This window comes from Babylonia areolata, chromosome 18, assembly GCF_041734735.1.
Source record: "Babylonia areolata isolate BAREFJ2019XMU chromosome 18, ASM4173473v1, whole genome shotgun sequence".
Taxonomy (NCBI): domain Eukaryota; kingdom Metazoa; phylum Mollusca; class Gastropoda; order Neogastropoda; family Buccinidae; genus Babylonia; species Babylonia areolata.
The window spans coordinates 68,783,674-68,786,173 of record NC_134893.1 but is presented as its reverse complement, the minus strand read 5'-3'; the positions used below and the strand labels follow the sequence as shown (position 1 = coordinate 68,786,173).

Genomic DNA, 2,500 nt, shown 5'->3' with positions numbered 1-2,500 from the left:
AAGAAGAGGAGGATGAAGATGAGGATGAGAAGAAGAAGAAGAAGAAGAAGAAGAAGAAGAAGAAGAAGAAGAAGATGCTACTACTACTACTATGCTACAACAACAACTGCTGCTGCTACTGCTACTATGCTACAATAACAAAAACAATAACAAAAACTACTACTGCTGCTGCTACTGCTACTACTACTATGCTACAACAACAACTGTAACAACAACAACAACAACAAATATTACTAGTACCACTGCTACTACTGCTGCTGCTGCTGCTGCTGCTACAACAGCAACAATAACAACTACTACTGCTACTATGCTACAACAGCAACAATAATAATAACAACAACTACTACTACTACCCATATTGCTGCTGCTACTACTACTACGACTACTGCTACTATGCTACAAAAACAACTTCTATTACCACTACTACTACTAATACTACCACTACAACTCTACAACAAGAACAAGAGCAACAACTACTACTGCTGCTACTACCACGCTACCGCAACCACAACAACAACAACAATCACTACTACTACTACTACTACTGCTGCTGCTGCTGCTGCTGCTACTGCTGTTGCTGCTGCTGTTGCCTCTGCTGCTACTACTACTACTACTACTTCTTCTGCGTTCACTCGTATGCACACGAGTGGGCTTTTACGTGTATGACCGTTTTTACCCCGCCATGTAGGCAGCCATACTCCGTTTTCGTGGGGGGGGGGGTGCATGCTGGGTATGTTCTTGTTTCCATAACCCACCGAACGCTGACATGGATTACAGGATCTTTAACGTGCGTATTTGATCTTTCTGCTTGCGTATACACACGAAGGGGGTTCAGGCACTAAGCAGGTCTGCACATACGTTGACCTGGGAGATCGTAAAAATCTCCACCCTTTACCCACCAGGCGCCGTCACCATGATTCGAACCCGGGACCCTCAGATTGAAAGTCCAACGCTTTAACCACTCGGCTATTGCGCCCGTCACTACTACTACTACTACTACTACTAAATGACCAACAAAGAAAAGTGACGATCAAACGCACTTACTGGCTGAGGAAGACGTCCGTGGGAAACTGCTTGGCCCAGGAGCTCTTGGGCTGGGAACGGTCGGGAATGGGGATGGGGACTCCACACACCTGACACGGCAGAGCCTCCTCCCCCTCCCCCACCCTTGCGTGGATGTCCCTCTGCAGACAGCTCTGGCACAGCCGAAGGCAGCAGGCCACCTGAAAGTTTGAGATGAGATATATATATATATATATATATATATATATATATAGCATTTTGAATGAAAACCAACTCCCCCTGAAAACAGGAGTATAGCTGCCTGCATAGCGCGGTTAAAAAACAAAAAACAAAAAAACAAAGAAAAAAACAAACAAACAAACAAAAAAAAAACAAAAAACGGTTCTACACGTAAAAGCCCACTCGTGCACATATGAGTGAACGTGGGAGTTGCAGCCCACGAACGAAGAAGAAGAAGAAGAATGAATGAATGAATGAATGAAAAGGAAAAGCATACAGGCTGTGTGTAGAGGAGGGACCTGCAGAGTTTTCTTCATCGTGTCGGAGACGGGGGTGTCCATCTAACTGAGAAGAATGATAATAAGATGACGACATCGACGACGACGACGACGACGACGAACAAGAAGAACAACAAGAAGAAGAGGATGAAGAGAAGGTGATGAATAAGAAGAAGAAGAAAAAGAAGATGAGAAGGAGGAGGATGAAGAGCAGAAGAAGAAGAAGAAGGAGAGAGAGAGAGACAGAGACAGAGAGACAGAGAGACAGACAGACAGACAGACAGACAGACAGAACAAGAAGACCTGTTTGTACCTGAACCCCCTTCGTGTATGTACGCACGCAGAACATCAACAACCGCACGTTAAAGACCATGAAATCCACGTCAGCGTTCGGTGGGTTATGAAAACAAGAACATACCCAGCATGCACAGCCCCGAAAACGGAGTATGGCTGTCTACATGCCGGGGTAAATGAACGAAACGGTCACACACGTAAAATGTTACATGTCTATCCGAGTGAGTATGTGTGCGGCACTGAAACCTGACTGAATGACAGAAAAAAAACGAATGATGAGCGCCCAATGGTAGCCGTCAGTCGGCTCTACCCATGTAGGCAGCCTGTTGCGCAAATGACTCCGTGTTTGGAAAGCGCTCAGAGCTTGGTCTCCGACTCAGGATAGGCGCTATATAAGTATCCATTATTATCATCATCATTATCATCATCATCATCATTACCATCATAATCACCATCATCATCATCATCATTCAGTATTCGCTGCAGTAGATACGAAATGGGAAAGCGAATGTCTGAACAATCTGTACAAAGTATCCATATCATATCATTCATTCATTCATTCGTTCGTTCGTTCGTTCGTTTGTTCGTTCATCCATTCATTCATTCTCTCATTCTCTCATTCAGTCACTTCACCTTCGGTTCGGTGATTTTCTCCTTACACTGAGTACACTATCCATCCATCCATC

The 2,500-nt window shown here is 44.6% G+C and overlaps 1 protein-coding gene across 1 annotated transcript in view; it reads right to left on the bottom strand.

Annotated features, from left to right (window-relative positions):
• The window catches only part of LOC143292327 (uncharacterized), a 14,467-nt gene that overhangs the window by 9,164 nt on the left and 2,803 nt on the right, over positions 1-2,500 (bottom strand). Inside the window, exon 3 of the mRNA XM_076602517.1 lies at positions 1,045-1,196. Coding sequence (XP_076458632.1) covers positions 1,045-1,196 — 152 coding nt within the window. The remainder of the gene's footprint in view (positions 1-1,044; positions 1,197-2,500) is intronic.